Source organism: Ctenocephalides felis, unplaced genomic scaffold (genome assembly GCF_003426905.1).
Source record: "Ctenocephalides felis isolate EL2017-DRISC unplaced genomic scaffold, ASM342690v1 CF-g0.4_SCAFFOLD_01428, whole genome shotgun sequence".
In the NCBI taxonomy this organism is placed as follows: domain Eukaryota; kingdom Metazoa; phylum Arthropoda; class Insecta; order Siphonaptera; family Pulicidae; genus Ctenocephalides; species Ctenocephalides felis.
In genome coordinates this window covers 1-15,042 of record NW_020537582.1, presented here as the reverse complement: position 1 = coordinate 15,042, position 15,042 = coordinate 1, and the positions used below count along the sequence as shown (strand labels likewise).

The 15,042-nt window shown below is 34.7% G+C and overlaps 1 protein-coding gene and 6 non-coding genes across 7 annotated transcripts; all 7 read left to right on the top strand.

Moving 5' to 3' along the window:
• Window positions 1-811: 811 nt before the first annotated feature.
• Window positions 812-4,159, top strand: LOC113369635. Its single transcript, XM_026610262.1, has 3 exons — window positions 812-1,700; window positions 1,839-2,693; window positions 2,817-4,159. Exons 1-3 carry the CDS (start codon window positions 812-814, stop codon window positions 4,157-4,159), a joined length of 3,087 nt encoding a protein of 1,028 aa, XP_026466047.1.
• A 2,841-nt stretch (window positions 4,160-7,000) lies between these two features.
• On the top strand, window positions 7,001-7,074 carry Trnan-guu. The gene has a single exon. It is a non-coding gene; the product is annotated as a tRNA-Asn (tRNA).
• An 808-nt stretch (window positions 7,075-7,882) lies between these two features.
• Trnap-ugg lies at window positions 7,883-7,954 on the top strand. Its single transcript has one exon. It is a non-coding gene; the product is annotated as a tRNA-Pro (tRNA).
• Window positions 7,955-9,014: 1,060 nt separating this feature from the next.
• On the top strand, window positions 9,015-9,086 carry Trnap-ugg. Its single transcript has one exon. It is a non-coding gene; the product is annotated as a tRNA-Pro (tRNA).
• Window positions 9,087-9,243: 157 nt separating this feature from the next.
• Window positions 9,244-9,315, top strand: Trnah-aug. The gene has a single exon. It is a non-coding gene; the product is annotated as a tRNA-His (tRNA).
• Window positions 9,316-10,455: 1,140 nt separating this feature from the next.
• Window positions 10,456-10,529, top strand: Trnan-guu. Its single transcript has one exon. It is a non-coding gene; the product is annotated as a tRNA-Asn (tRNA).
• Window positions 10,530-14,054: 3,525 nt separating this feature from the next.
• On the top strand, window positions 14,055-14,125 carry Trnal-aag. Its single transcript has one exon. It is a non-coding gene; the product is annotated as a tRNA-Leu (tRNA).
• Window positions 14,126-15,042: the final 917 nt, after the last annotated feature.

The window sequence follows — 15,042 nt, the reverse complement described above, 5'->3', positions numbered from 1 at the left end:
CAAATCGCTTCAATGTTACTTATGCAACAAAAGTCATAATATTTTCAAATGCCCGCAATTTCTAGAATTAAATATCAATGACAGATGGTCGGCAATTAAGAGACTGAATCTTTGTTCGAATTGCCTGGGTCATAAACGTAACAGTCCGTGTCATTCTAAGAAAACATGTCTGTATTGTAATACCAAACATCATACTTTGTTACATTCAAATAATTGTGTTGACAATACAAAACAAGTTCCAACAGATATTCATTCCAAAAATTCGAAGCAAAAAATTTCCGATTCCAATCCAAGTAATACTTTATGCGTTGTAAATGAATTAGATTTATCACATCATATAAATCTTATGCCGACCGCAACTGTTTATGTTTTGGCAACAGGTATTAAAACTAGTCCGTTACGTGTCATTATTGATACCGCAAGCGATCGCAACTATGTGATTGAGTCATTCTGTAAATCCGCTCAACTAGAGATAACACCGATCGAGGCTCAAGTCATTTCTATAGGTAACTCTTCGCAAAAAATTACGGGCATGGCAAATTTTATTATTATGTCGAATGATTGTTCCTTTCAAATGTCTGTATGTGCCTATGTAATACATGAAATTGTCAAACCACAACCGACCATTAAAATTCCATTCGATTCCATTAATAAATTTTTATCTTTACAACTGGCGGATAATAAATTTTTCATTCCTCAAACTGTTAATGGAATCTTGGGTTGTGATGTATTTAATGCTATTATTATGTCAAATCACATAAAAACCGTCGATTCACCTATCGCATTGGATACAAAATCAGGTTATGTAATAATGGGATCTCTTCCAAACGTTGCATTGCCTGATTCAAGTTCGACAAATCTATGCACGATTGAACATGATTCCTTATCTAAACAAATAAAAACATTTTTTGAGTTAGAAGATGTACCTGACATGATTGTGTCGGAAAACGATTATTGCGAACAGTTCTATACGTCCACCACAGTACGGAATTTCGATGGACGTTACGTGGTCGCATTACCATTTCGTGACAACGTTAATGTAAATTTTCAGAAATCATATGAACTCGCGCATAAGCGTTATTGTATTTTAGAACAAAAATTTCGGAAATCTTTTGAATTCCATAAACAATATTCAGAAGTAATTCAAGATTATTTACAACAAAAACACATGTCATTTTTAGGCCATGTAAATGATTCCGCAGCCAATGAAGGGTATTATATTCCACATTTTGCCGTGATTAAAGACAGCTCATCCACACCGTTACGAATTGTATTTGATGCATCAGCAAAGAATGCTGAATTTCCTTCCGTGAATGCCAACCTATTTTCCGGGCCAAAGCTACAGTCTAACATTATCACAATTCTTCTTAACTTTCGTTTCGGCGAAATTGCGTTAACGGCCGATATTAAACAGATGTACAGAAATATATTAATTCGTGATCAAGATAGACGATTTCAAAGGATACTTTGGAGATTTTCTCCGGAAGATCCCCTCGGCATTTATGAATTAAACACTGTCACGTTTGGTATTACGTCATCTCCTTTTCATGCGTTACGCACTATTAAACAACTAGCTAAAGATGAGAGCAAAAATTACCCCTTAGCCACTGATACAATTCAAAATGATATTTATATCGACGACGTGGTTACTAGTGCAGACACCGTCGAAATCGCAAAACAACTTTACGTTCAATTGTCGAGTTTGTTCCGATCCGCGTGTTTTGAACTAGCGAAGTGGGCTTCGAATGATCGTCTAATGTATAAACAATTTGAATTACACCATAAAACACAAATTAATTTTTCACAAACAATCTCTGAGTTTGATACTTCCGTTAAAGTATTGGGATTGAGATGGGATCCAATTCAAGATTGTTTTAAATTTAATATCAACCTTCTCTATCAAAATTGGACAAAACGTCATATATTATCCACCATTGCTCGTATTTGGGATCCCTTAGGTTTTATAACGCCTATTACCATCAAATTCAAAATGATCATGAAAGAACTATGGTTATTAAAATTGGATTGGGATGAGCCATTACCTTCCTCATTAGTTGCAACATGGCTTAGTATTTATAATCAACTTCCAGAATTAATTAATCTTTCCATTCCTCAATTTGTAGGTACCAAAAATTATATTCGTTGTTCTCTTTACGGTTTTGCGGATAGTTCAGAAAAGGCTTATGGGGCTGTGATTTATATCAAGCCTTGCCATGATAATAAATATTACGTTCTTCTTTCAAAATCAAAAATTACTCCAATTAAAGTTCAAACTTTAGCTAGGTTAGAGTTGTGTGCGGCGCATTTATTGGCAAAATTATTATCCTTTGTCATATCTTCCAATCATCATTCTTTATGTATCGAAGAAATATATGGTTTTACGGACTTGATGATTGTGCTTCATTGGTTAACAGGACCAGCTCATAGATGGAAAACTTTTGTCGCAAATAGAGTAACGAAAGTTCATGATTTACTTCCTTCTGCCAAGTGGTATCATATTCCTTCCGAGGCAAATATTGCCGATTGTGTTTCTCGTGGTTCATTACCAAATACATTGCTTAATAATAGTAATTGGTACACAGGTCCCTCATGGCTTTACTCTCAAAGAAGTCATTGGCCCATACGTTCTACGTTAGATTCCATGCAAAATGTTCCAGAAGAAAAAGTTTCATCTTGCTTAGTGGCAAACTCCTGTAAAAATGATCTATACGAATTTACTTCCACTATATCTTCATGGGCCAGACTATGCAGAATATTTGTATTTATTTTACGTTTCTGCAAAATTATTCCATCTAGAAGTGAAATATATTTTTCAGATTTCAACAAAGCCGAATTAACTATAATCAAACTTATCCAACAAATCTATTTTTTCGAAGAAATTGATTGTTTGAAAATGAACAAGTTTCCTAAAAGGTATCGGACTTTACGACTATTTTTACATAATGGGTTCTTAAGAGTTGGTGGACGTTTAACACATGCTAACCTGGATTTTGATCATAAATTTCCCTTGCTTTTACCCAAAAAGGATCACGTGATAAATTTAATAATTGATTATTATCATGAGAAACATTTACATGCTGGTCCACATTTACTCACTTCCATTCTTCGTCAAAGATACTGGATTTTATCCATTCGCAGTATTGTACGCCAACGTATTCATAAATGCAATAAGTGCTTTAGGAGTAATCCTAAATCTTTTACTCCTATTATGGCTGATTTACCTTCTCCTCGTGTTATGGAGGCAAAACCTTTTCAGCACACTGGTACTGACTATGCTGGTCCCTTTCGCGTAACCATGGGAAAATTTAGGGGCGTAAAAAGTTCAAAAGCATATATTTGTTTATTTATTTGTTTTTCCACAAAGGCAATACATATTGAGCTTGCCTCCGATTTAACCACTTCGACGTTTTTAAATTGTTTTAAGGGCTTTATTTCACGAAGAGGTCCAGTTTCTTGTCTGTATTCAGATCGCGGAACAAATTTCGTTGGTGCCAAATCAGAACTGAAAGATATATTTCAGCTTATTAACTCAAAAACATTTAGTGCATCATTAAACTCCGAACTTCACAAACATAATATCAATTGGTCTTTCAATCCGCCAGCCGCACCCCACTTCGGGGGTTTGTGGGAGTCCAACATAAAATCTATAAAAGCGCATTTATATCGAGTAATAGGTGAACAAATTCTTACTTACGAGGAATTAAATACCGTGTTAATCCAAATTGAGGCGCTTCTCAATTCTCGACCATTATGTTGGATGAGTTCCGATCCAAGTGATCCCCAACCTCTTACGCCAGCTCATTTCCTCACTTTAACTCCCTTAAACATCCTTCCATCAAAAAACATATTGCAAATAGATTTACCGACGCGAAAACAATTAATTGATAAAATAATACAATCTTACTGGAAGAGATGGCATTCTGAATATTTAAGTGATTTACAATCACGTCAAAAGTGGAACACCCCTTCTCTCCCGGCTAAAAAGGGTATGTTAGTTCTAATCAAAAATGAAAATTTGCCTCCTCTTCAATGGTCCATGGGGGTTATTGAAGACGTTTTTCCTGGAAAAGACGGAGAGGTGCGCACAGCTTTAGTAAGAACCAGGGCTACGTTATTGAAACGCCCTGTAGTAAAGCTCTGCCCCCTACCTACACAGTAATTTATGGTGAAGAAATATGTTTTTTCATATTTGCAAACGATATAAAAAAAAAAATGGTCTAATGCTTTTATTTGTTACCTTTCAATTAATTCCTTCCTTTTACCTTTTACCATTATATGTGGTAACTTTATCAGTAACTTGCTTCTATTCAGAGGAATCGCATGACAACTCAATCACACTCAAGAGCAGAATGTTATTTGCTCAGTTGTTCTCACAACTTTTGATAATATTCAAAATCTGTACATTCAAGAAAATCGAACGCTATGAATCATCATAATATTGCAGTTATTGTAAAAATGCCTTTAATTTGGAAATGAATACGGCCCCATATTGGACACTTTCCAAAGACGAACGGGTTGTTTTAAACCATGCTGGTTACTCAAAATAAACTACCACCATTATCAGGGCCGGATTTAGAAATTTGGCGCCCTGGGGCACTGATAAAAATGCCGCCCCCCCATCCCTGAAATTTTACTTAAATTGTTTTTATATATTATTCCCGTACCAAAAATTAAAATTTAAAAAAAAAAGATTTTTTTTGAAAATCTTGAGTTTTTTTTTACATCTTGAAATATTTTTGAAATTTTGAACTTTTTTTAAAGCAATCGCACTGCTTCAGCTGCGTAAAGACAAAATATAGATGCGCGTAAGCGTCGCGTCGCAGTCTAACAGAACCCATGGGTTACAGAACCCATAGAAATGTAAACAAAATTCATACTCATTACTAAAATATCTATAAAATACCTGATAATTTTATGTGCATATGTCAGATGATCACCTTTTACCGCCAAATGTTTCTTTTTCAATTTTTTTTTATTGTATCACCGAAACTCATCGACCTGCCTCCCATAAATTTAAGCAGTTCTTCATTTTGTCAATCAGCACGTTTCCTTATCAATAGGAATCGAATCATTCGAATCAGTTGATCCGTGTTCTCGAAATCGACTTGAATAATTAAAATAAATATTGGATTTGTATTGATGGGGAGACGTGCTGATTAATTTTTGGCACAGGCAGGTCCAACTGTTTTGAAAAATGGTAGTTGAGTTTCGATATTTCCTCTGTGAAACAGCTACGCAGTGCGATTGCTTTGAAAAAAGTTTAATTATAATTTTCAAAAAATTTCAATATACATATAAAAAAAAAGTTTTTTAAAGGGCATTTTTTCCATTCTTCTAATAATTTTAAATTCTTCTATAAAATGTATTTTTCAGTACGAGAAGTTCCAGTAATTTGCAGTAACCAATGGAACAATGCCATGCGTCACTGGTTTAATTTTTTTCGGCGCTATAAGCTTGGAAGTGCCCAAATTTGTCGTCCTAAGAGGGCACGAGATCTGAAGAACACATTTTTCTTAAACTTTCAGCTTGTTTACGAAACTTTATATTAGCCAAATTGCCAAATTTGATAATAACTTATTAACCAATTTGATAATTTACGTTCGGAGAGGGAGGCAAAACAAAATAATAAATTTTAATAATCGGCTATTTGAACCCAAATTTTGCATTGCAATCGTATTATGTTTTGTTAATTATATTTCTTGGAATAAAAAATGTTATTAAAAAAAATAGTTAATTGGAATGTATAACATTTTTTTCTCACTTTCCAAATTTTGCCGCCCCAGAAAATCTGCCGCCCTGGGCAGTAGCCCCGACTGCCCCTACTGTAAATCCAGCACTGACCATTATCAACAAATCCAAGGTCAATGAAATTTTAATTCCTATTCGACATAAAGGCATCTTAGATATGACAATTGATAATTCCACCAAGACAAATTTTCATGTGTTCCGAAAAAACAAGCATGTATGATGCAAACCTAAAATAATTTCCAGTGGTGCTATATGCAAGTCTCATGGAAGTGATATCCATTAATAGAGAATATTAAAAATCATTTGCTATAGCAGAGAATGAAATTTGGCAGCATTATTACAGCAAGATACTGAGCAACTATAATATAGTTCAAACAAATAACAAGGTTACTGCTTTCCTGTCAAGATTACTTATCCTTAATATTGATTATGATGGGTGAACATAGAAGCATTAGATATTCCATCAAAACTTAACTTACTTCCTAGATTCAATTAAGAATCAACATGTTATTTCTTCACCATCTCTCATGTGTTTTATTCCTTGCATAGTTTAACTAATGGTTTTGATATTTCCATTTATATTTTCTAGTATTAAAAGGTACCCTTTTTCGCCCGGGGAAGAAATGGTGACGCCACTGACTATTACATGCGTCGATAATAATAATATAGTCGCCATCTCGGGGTTACAATATGTCACCCGATTTGTTCCTTTCTAATTCAGACTACCTGTCTCTTTCCTTCCAAAACTTTGACCTCAGACTTCCGACATGTTGTCAGTCTATTCTTTCTATTTGAGTTGATTTTCAGTTCACTTCGCTTCCAGTGCATTTTCAGTTCGGGTGCTATCTAGTTCCGTATTCAATTCGACCACCAGTGCGTTATCAGTACGCTTACAGCTTGCTTTCTTTCTTTGGTTCAGTTTCGAGTTTCCTTCCGAGTCAGTCGAGTTTAGAAGTTTTGTTGAGTTTCCTTTTATTGACCAAAGTGAGGTCATTTTTTAGTTTGTTATTATCATAGAAGAAGAACGTTTTTAGTTTCCATATACAGTCCACGAATACCAGCCATCCGTGTGGTCTACTGATCGAATCAAGGCCACACCACTGTGAAATTGTACAGAAAAGTACAAAATAAGTTACTCGTTTCCTAACATTGTGCAAATAGTTGTTATTCATACCCATTATTGTTCAATAATTATAATTATTGTTTATGCTATATATAATTTACTCCTAGTATTATCAACAGCGCGATAAGAGCCTCCGTGGCGCAATTGGCTAGCGCGTTCGGCTGTTAACCGAAAGGTTGGTGGTTCGAGCCCACCCGGAGGCGTAAAGTAGTTCTGTTTATACTCTGGAATATTCAATGCATATTGTTTATACTCAATAATATTTGATGATTATATTATTCATCATATATATATAATTTGCACGAGCCCGGATATTTCTCTAAATTCGAGCACATATTATTTACTACAGTATTGTATATTGGATCGAGAACATATTATTTACAACAATGTTGTACATTGGTTCCAACACAAACATGCACTGGATAAAACCCGTGGCTTGTTGGTCTAGGGTTATGATTTCGGCTTAGATATTAAACGTTTTTTTTTTTTTTTTATTTTATTTTTATTCTGCAATCTATAAAAATAATTATATTTAGCAGAGAATGCTGACAAGTGTTTACAATTGGTTGTTTACAAATTAGCACATACGCCCAGTGGTGTATCTACTATAGTTAATATATAAAAAAGAAAAAACTAAAGACAAGTATAGAGAAAAAAAATATAAATATAAAAATAAACTATAATAAATCTCGAGGTATTTTCCTTTTGAGCCTGGTCGGCTGGCCTTCCTGGTATAAGTTGCATGCTAGTTGGTTTGGATGTGCGTCAATTCTATTCTTATAATTACAGGCAAACATTGATATATGTTCTTGAATTGTAGGTATACCCGTGTCTTTGTGGAGAATCCATGTTGGCGTGTAGTGAGGAGCGTTTAATATTTGCCGCAGGAATTTGTTTTGTGCTCGATATTAAACGTAAGTGACAAATCATGTGTAAAATATATTTATTGAATAGAACCCGTGGCATGTTGTACGTTGAATGCAACACAAATACGCAGTGCGTACAACCCGTGGCTCGTTGGTCTAGGGGTATGATTCCAGCTTTGGGTGCGGGAGGTCCCGGGTTCAAATCCCGGACGAGCCCTGACATTTCTTTAAATTCGAGTGCCTATTATTTACTACAATCTTGTACATTGGATCCAACACAATCACGCATTGGATAGAACCCGTGGCTCGTTTGTCTAGGGGTATGATTTTGGCTTAGATAATAAACGTAAGTGGCAAATCATGTGTAAAATGTGTTTATTCAGTATACCGCGTAGGTTACAGATTAGTGTAGTTTATTAGGTATAAGAATAATTGTTGTTTATACCCATTATTTCATTGTTCAATAATTATAATTATTGTTCATGCTATATATAATTTACTCTTACTATTATCAAGAAGCGATAAAAGCCTCCGTGGCGCAATTGGCTAGCGCGTTCTGCTGTTAACCGAAAGGTTGGTGGTTCGAGCCCTCCCGAAGGCGTAAAGTAGTTATTATTTATACTCTGGAATATTCAATGCATATTGTTTATACCCAATAGTATTTGATGATTATATTATTCATCATATATGTAGTTTATTATTTCTCGTGCCCGGACATTTCTTTAAATTCGAGCACATATTATTTACTACAGTATTGTGTATTGGATCGAGAACATATTATTTACAACAATGTTGTACATTGGTTCCAACACAAACATGCAGGTATTGGGCACTGGTTGCGCCGTGGGTTACAGATTAGTGTAGTTTATTGGGTATAAGAATAATTGTTGTTTATACTCATTATTGTTCAATAATTATAATTATTGTTCATGCTATAATTAATTTACTCCTACTATTATCAAGAAGCGATAAGAGCCTCCGTGGCGCAATTGGCTAGCGCGTTCGGCTGTTAACCGAAAGGTTGGTGGTTCTAACCCACCCGGGAGCGTGAAGTAGTTATTATTTGTACTCTGGAATATTCAATGCATATTGTTTATACCCAATAGTATTTGATGATTATATTATCCATCATATATGTAGTTTACACGAGCCCGTACATTTCTTTAAATTCGAGCACATATTATTTACTACAGTATTGTATATTGGATCGAGAACATATTATTTACAACGATGTTGTACATTGGTTCCAACACAAACATGCACTGGGTAAAACCCGTGGCTTGTTGGTCTAGGGGTATGATTCCCGCTTTGGGTGCGGGAGGTCCAGCGTTCAAATCCCGGACGAGCCCTGGCATTTTTTTGAATTCGACTGCCTATTATTTACTACAATGTTGTACATTGGATCCAACACAAACACACACTGGGGTCTAGGGGTATGATTTTGGCTTAGATAATAAATGTAAGTGGCGAATCATATGTAAAATGTGTTTATTGAGTACAACGCGTGGCTCGTTGGTCTAGGGATACGATTTCCGCTTATGGTGCCGGAGGTCCCGGGTTCAAATCCCGGACGAGCCCGGACATTTCTATAAATTCGAGCACATATTATTGACTACAATAATGTATATTGGATCGAAAATATATTATTTACTACAACGTTGTACATTGGATGCAACACAAACACGCACTGGATAGAACCCGTGGCTCGTTGGTCTAGGAGTATGATTTGGGCTTAGATAATAAACGTAAGTGGCAAATCATGTGTAAAATGTGTTTATTGAGTATACCGCGTAGGTTACAGATTAGTGTAGTTTATTAGGTATAAGAATAATTGTTGTTTATACCCATTATTTCATTGTTCAATAATTATAATTATTGTTCATGCTATATATAATTTACTCTTACTATTATCAAGAAGCGATAAAAGCCTCCGTGGCGCAATTGGCTAGCGCGTTCTGCTGTTAACCGAAAGGTTGGTGGTTTGAGCCCTCCCGAAGGCGTAAAGTAGTTATTATTTATACTCTGGAATATTCAATGCATATTGTTTATACCCAATAGTATTTGATGATTATATTATTCATCATATATGTAGTTTATTATTTCTCGTGCCCGGACATTTCTTTAAATTCGAGCACATATTATTTACTACAGTATTGTATATTGGATCGAGAACATATTATTTACAACAATGTTGTACATTGGTTCCAACACAAACATGCAGGTATTGGGCACTGGTTGCGCCGTGGGTTACAGATTAGTGTAGTTTATTGGGTATAAGAATAATTGTTGTTTATACCCATTATTGTTCAATAATTATAATTATTGTTTATGCTATATATAATTTACTCCTACTATTATCAAGAAGCGATAAGAGCCTCCGTGGCTAGCGCGTTCGGCTGTTAACCGAAAGGTTGGTGGTTCGAGACCACCCGGGGGCGTAAAGTAGTTATTATTTATACTCTGGAATATTCAATGCATATTCTTTATACCCAATAGTATTTGATGATGATTATTCATCATATATGTAGTTTACACGAGCCCGGACATTTCTTTAAATTCGAGCACATATTATTTACTACAGTATTGTATATTGGATCGAGAACATATTATTTACAACAATGTTCTTGTTGTTATTCATACCCATTATTGTTAAATAATTATAATTATTGTTTATGCTATATATAATTTACTCCTACTATTATCAACAGCGCGATAAGAGCCTCCGTGGCGCAATTGGCTAGCGCGTTCGGCTGTTAACCGAAAGGTTGGTGGTTCGAGCCCACCCGGGAGCGTAAAGTAGTTACTGTTTATACTCTGGAATATTCAATGCGTATTGTTTATACTCAATAATATTTGAATATTATATTATTCATCATATATATATATTGTTGTACACCCCTGATATTATAATTTGCTAACCACTGTCATAATATTAGATTCCTAACAAGTCCAGACTGAAATCTTAGAACCCCTGAGCTTTAGCTGATATTAACGGTTTATATTAACTTTTATCAGACTACTGCGTAGTAGCTGACATTACGCATTCTCTCACGAAATCATAAATCTACATCGACAAATCTCAGCAAGATCCTATTATCGACATTCCGCCTAGTTAACAATTCTCACCAAGTTCGCATGAATAACATTTTGTTTAATCAGCTAAATTCATTACTTTGTCCTTTTCGTTGTATAGAACATTCGAGACAAATCCCCACTACGTTTCAAAGGATTTTAGTTTAATAATTATGAAATAAATCGGTCTTAATCTGTCGGTCGCCGGGCAAACACTTCTCTTCCAATACCTCCGAGTTCCTTGTACTTAAAGTGAAATAAAGTGAAGTTTTTGAAATAGTCTTTTCATTTATCAATCTCAAGTATTTTCAGCAAGTAAGTTTCAGGATTTTCAGCGGCGCCAACAGCTCTTTCTGTTCATCAACGCGGTGCCCAACATATTATTTGGTGACAGCAGTGTTGACTGATGAAGTAACATTCAAAATTTTTTTTTGTGAGCTTGAAAGAACGGCGTTTGAAAAATAACTGCCAAGAGTGACAAAAAAAATATAAGGGTGCTACTTCAAACTAGGCAGTACATCGTGGAAAACTTTGCCTCCGAGGATAGCCTTGCCAAAAGTGGACGTAGTTGATGATCAGAAACCGAAGACTCAAATATTGAATAATTCAAGACCCGAAGTAATAAAATAATTCAAGACCCGAAGTATAAAATAATTCAAGACCCGAAGTATAAAATAATTCAAGACCCGAAGTATAAAATAATTCAAGACCCAAAGTATAAAATAATTCAAGACCCAAAGTATAAAATAATTCAAGACCCGAAGTATAAAATAATTCAAGACCCGAAGTATAAAATAATTCAAGACCCGAAGTAAAATATAAATCAAGACCCGAAGTAAAATATAAATCAAGACCCGAAGTAATAAAATGAATCAAGACCCAAAGTAAAAAATAAATCAAGACCCCAAGTAAAAAAAAATAAATCAAGACCCGAAGTAAAATTTCCATGGATCGTATCAAGGAGAAACCAGAAAATCAAGAATTAAGAATCAAGAATTTTTCAACGAGAGACCAGGAGAAAAGGTTATTCCAGCTGGTTGAGAAAATCAATTGCTGCAGATACCACTGCCTCGTCTTCTTCAAACGGTAAATCGGGACTAGCGGGAATACGTTTGATATCATTGCCATCAGTTTCCAACAATGCCTCCGATTCAGAAGACTTATTTTCTTCATCTAAATCGAAATTTATTTGATGTGCTGTTACCTTCTTTAACTTTTTTATTTATACTTTCACTATTAAAATCATTAAAATTTACCTTTTTTACGTTGTTCTTTGTTAATTCAGCAAATTTCAGGCGGCAAGTATTACAGATTTTTTGCTGAAGTGTCCTTTTTGTAATTGGTAAATTTAAAACTTCTAAATGTTTTTTTGAAACTGGCCGAAGGTTTTTTACTTTCCTATGACGACACAAGTTGAATGGATTCAAACATCGATCTACTCTTATTTTGTCAAATTTTGACATTGCAAGAAATTTTTATTATCTTATTTACAAATTTAGTGTTGATTATTTGAATGACAGCGCGCAAAAGAGTTATTTATGCAATCTTTGGTTAGTTTTTGGTAGAGGTTGAATTGGCTTTTAGTCATTGTACTTGCTAGTGCTTGAACTGCATTTTAGTCAATATCTAATCGCATAACATACAGAATTCATACGGCATGCAGCACCACAAGTTCTCACATGTTTCATTACGTCGCGCGCTGCGTATTTCAAGACGTTCCGTTCTGCGCGACTAGCGCTCAAAAATATTTAATATCTTTGGATCTAACTGTGCCTCTAACATCAAATAAAGAGATTTTGTAGTAGAGAGTAAAAGAAAAATTATGTTGTTTATTTCAATCGATTCGAGTCGGGTAAAGGGTATGTAAATCCTATGTTAACAATAGACTGCTTTTATTGCTAAAAAATTGCAAAAACAATAATTTTTTTTTGCAATTAACTGAAAGTTGAATTCAAAATGAGTACAATAAAAAAAAATCATACTGATCTGTTCACGTATGTTTTATCATACGTGTTACCTTATACGTGAGGGTGTGCGTTGCCCGCATGGCCTCAAGGTCGGCAAACGTGCGGTCCAGCGCACGAAAGGGTTAATAAAATGTTTTTAATGTAAGCCTAGTGGACGTCATGTGAAGACAGCGTTTCGGAAGCTATCCCCCAAACCGAAAGTAGACTTTGTATAGTTTGTATAGTTTATAGGAGTGAAGTAAATGTTAACTATTTGTGTGTGAAGTGAATAGGGCCCGATGTATGGACAGGTATTGGACACTGGTTGCGCCGTCGGTTACAGATTAGTGTAGATATAAATCGCATGTTAGAATAAGCAATGTTTTAGGATAAGTGATTATTAAATGTAAATATAGGTTAGTTAATTAAGTAACGAACAAACGCCTTTTCATTAGTAATATTTGAAGTAACTAGTCTCTTACAGGATTGCGACGTCACGGTAAGGTTGTAGAAAGACCGCGAATGTACACAATTATAATAAATTAGAGCATGACTAAAGGAGTATAGTAAATAAATAAAAGGATATTCATGACAAATGAAAAGGGTCCATGACTATACATATAGTTTACCCCTACTATTATCAGCATTACGACAAGGGTCTACGAGGAAAAATATTATTATTTATACCCTATAATATTCAATGAAAATTGTTTATATCTAATAGAATTTCATGATTTTATTGTTTATCATAGATATAGTTTATCCCTAGTATTATCAGTATTATGACAAGGGCCTGTTATAATTATTGTTTGTGCTATATATAATTTATTCCTATTATTATCAACAGCGCAACAAGAGCCTCCGTGGCGCAATTGGCTAGCGCGTTCGGCTGTTAACAGAAAGGTTGGTGGTTCTAGCCCACCCGGGGGCGTAAAGTAGTTGTTATTTATACTCTGGAATATTCAATGCATATTGTTTATACCCAATAGTATTTGATGATTATATTATTCATCATATATGTAGTTACACGAGCCCGGACATTTCTTTAAATTCGAGCACATATTATTTACTACAGTATTGTATATTGGATCGAGAACATATTATTTACAACAGTGTTGTACATTGGTTCCAACACAAACACTCACTGGATAAAACCCGTGGCTTGTTGGTCTAATGTTATGATTTCGGCTTAGATATTAAACGTAAGTGGCAAATCATGTGTAAAATGTGTTTATTGAGTAGAACCCGTGGCATGTTGTACATTGGATGCAACACAAATACGCAATGGGTACAACCCGTGGCTCGTTGGTCTAGGGTATGATTTCTGCTTAAGGTGCAGGATGTCCCAGGTTCAAATCCCGGACGAGCCCGGACATTTCTTTAAATTCGAGTACATATCATTTACTACAAAATTGTAGTATATTTACTACAATGTTGTAGATTGGATCCAACACAAACACGCACTGGATCAAACCCGACGAGCCGGAACTTTCTTTAAATTCGAGCACATATTATTTACTACAATGTTGTACATTGGATGCAACGTGGGTTACAGATTAGTGTAGATTAAGTTCCATGTTAGAATAAGCAATGTTTTAAGATAAGTGATTATTAAATGTAAATATAGGTTAGTTAATTAAGTAACGAACACACGCCTTTTCATTAGCAATATTTAAAGTTTAAAAGAAAGGTTGTGGATTGAACCCACTCGGGGGCGTAAAATAATTGTTATTCGTACCCATTATTGTTCAATAATTATCAACAGCGCGATAAGAGCCTCGTGGCGCAATTGGCTAGCGCGTTCGGTTGTTAACCGAAAGGTTGGTGGTTCGAGCCCACCCGGGGGCGTAAAGTAGTTACTGGTTTTACTCTGAAATATTCAATGCACATTGTTCATACCCAATAGTATTTGATGATTATATTATTCATCATATATATTAGTAATGTGCCGACTCGAAATTTCCTGACTCGAGTGAATCAATTCGAATCAAGTTCATATATGAACAATTATAATTTAGAGAAGAAATAATATCATTTTAATAATGTTATAAGTGAAATAGTTAATTTAGTAAGCAATTAATTCCAAAAAGTGCAACGATGAATACATTATATTATATATATATATATGCTAGCTGACCCGGCAACGTTGTTTTGCTAAGTAAGTTATTTTATAAACAATTTCTAGAGTATCTAAAAAATTAATACTTTTTGTGTAAGGATGTGTTGTTTGAATTGCTATATACAATGAGGTATTATAGAAACAATAAACCCCATAGTTTGTATATAT

Bases quoted from the DNA above. Each gene is read 5' to 3' on its own strand.
- LOC113369635 (XM_026610262.1), top strand. From the start codon at position 812: ATGGGATCTCTTCCAAACGTTGCATTGCCTGATTCAAGTTCGACAAAT. The intron at 1,701-1,838 runs GTTTGTTCCGAT...CTTCCGTTAAAG, and splicing joins ACTTTACGTTCAATTGTCGA to TATTGGGATTGAGATGGGAT. The intron at 2,694-2,816 runs GTAAAAATGATC...TATATTTTTCAG, and splicing joins TTGCTTAGTGGCAAACTCCT to ATTTCAACAAAGCCGAATTA.